This window comes from Mandrillus leucophaeus, unplaced genomic scaffold (assembly GCF_000951045.1).
Source record: "Mandrillus leucophaeus isolate KB7577 unplaced genomic scaffold, Mleu.le_1.0 Scaffold240, whole genome shotgun sequence".
NCBI classification, from domain to species: Eukaryota; Metazoa; Chordata; class Mammalia; order Primates; family Cercopithecidae; genus Mandrillus; species Mandrillus leucophaeus.
In genome coordinates, this window is record NW_012102477.1 from 1,879,369 (window position 1) to 1,880,666 (window position 1,298).

The 1,298-nt window shown below is 53.0% G+C and overlaps 1 protein-coding gene across 1 annotated transcript in view; it reads right to left on the minus strand.

Moving 5' to 3' along the window:
- Window positions 1-49, minus strand: part of KCTD5 (potassium channel tetramerization domain containing 5) — a 20,881-nt gene extending 20,832 nt beyond the window's left edge. Inside the window, exon 1 of the mRNA XM_011982639.1 lies at window positions 10-49. Within this exon, the coding sequence (XP_011838029.1) occupies window positions 10-49 (40 nt within the window). The remainder of the gene's footprint in view (window positions 1-9) is intronic.
- Between the last annotated feature and the right edge of the window lie 1,249 nt (window positions 50-1,298).

Here is a 1,298-nt window from a genome sequence, read left to right on the forward strand (position 1 = left end):
CGAGGCCGCCCCGGGCCGGCGGCAGGAGCTCGCAGTGATTCTCCGCCATGATCCCAGCAAGCCCCGCCACAGCTCCGTTCCACCGGAAGCGTCCGGCTTTTAATAGCGTCCTCCGAGTTCTGTCCCGCCCACAGGTCCGCCCCGGTAGAGCGCCCGCCCCGGCGTCACGCGACAAGAGGAAGTTCCTGTCCGGAAAAGCAGGAGGCTAGGCCTGCTTCCGGCGGGAGCGGAACCGGCGTGATCTGGGCGCCGATGTTGACGGACTGCGGCGGAGACCTGCCTCGCTTTCCCACAAGCGGGGTGCGGGCGCCTGACCCAGACCCTAGCCTCTACCCACACCGTGACCCCAGCTCATGCACCGGTCGAAGGAGGAGCCACACCAGCAGACGTCTACACTCTGCATGCTTTTTATTACAAGACTACCGAATATACGAGGAAAATCGATCATCTGGTAACTACCCCTGAAGCACAAATATTTGGGGGGGAAAAAAGAATAAACAGATTCATTAAATGATATGATTAAATCATTGACCCAATACAAAATTTATATACTAAGGGCAGGGCCTGGTAGCTCAAGTCTGTAATCCCAGCACTTTGGGAGGTCCAGGCGAGTGGATCACGAGGTCAGGAGATCGAAACCATCCTGTCCAACAGGGTGAAACCCCGTCTCTACTGAAAATACAAAAATTAGCCGGGCTTCGTGGCGGGCGCCTGTAATCCTAGCTACTCGGGATGCGGTGGCAGGAGAATGGTGTGAACCCGGGAGGCGGAGGTTGCAATGAGTTGAGATCTCGCCACTGCACTCCAGCCTGGTGACTGAGCCAGACTCCATCTCAAAAAAAAAAAAAAGGAAGAAAATTTATGTAATAAAGTCAGAAAAAAGTTTTAAAATATAGTTTATAGTAATTGTTCACATTTAAGGCTGTACCTCTATGCACACAACAACGTGGCCCCGAACATGAATTCAATCCATATAATTCGTTTATTAGAATTTAGGCCGGGCGTTGTCGGCACAGTGGCTCACGCCTGTAATCCCAGCACTTTGGGAGGCCAAGGTGGGCGGATCACAAGGTCAGGAGTTCGAGACCAGCTTGGCTCGGTGAAAGCCCCTGTCTACTAAAAATACAAAAAATTAGCCGGGCATGGTGGCACCTGCCTGTAATCCCAGCTACTCGGGAGGCTAAGGCAGGAGGATCAGTTGAACCCGGGAGGCGGAGGTTGCAGTGAGCTGACATCGCGACACTGCACTCCAGCCGGGCAACAAGGAGACTCCGTCTCAAAAAAAAAAAAAAAAAAAA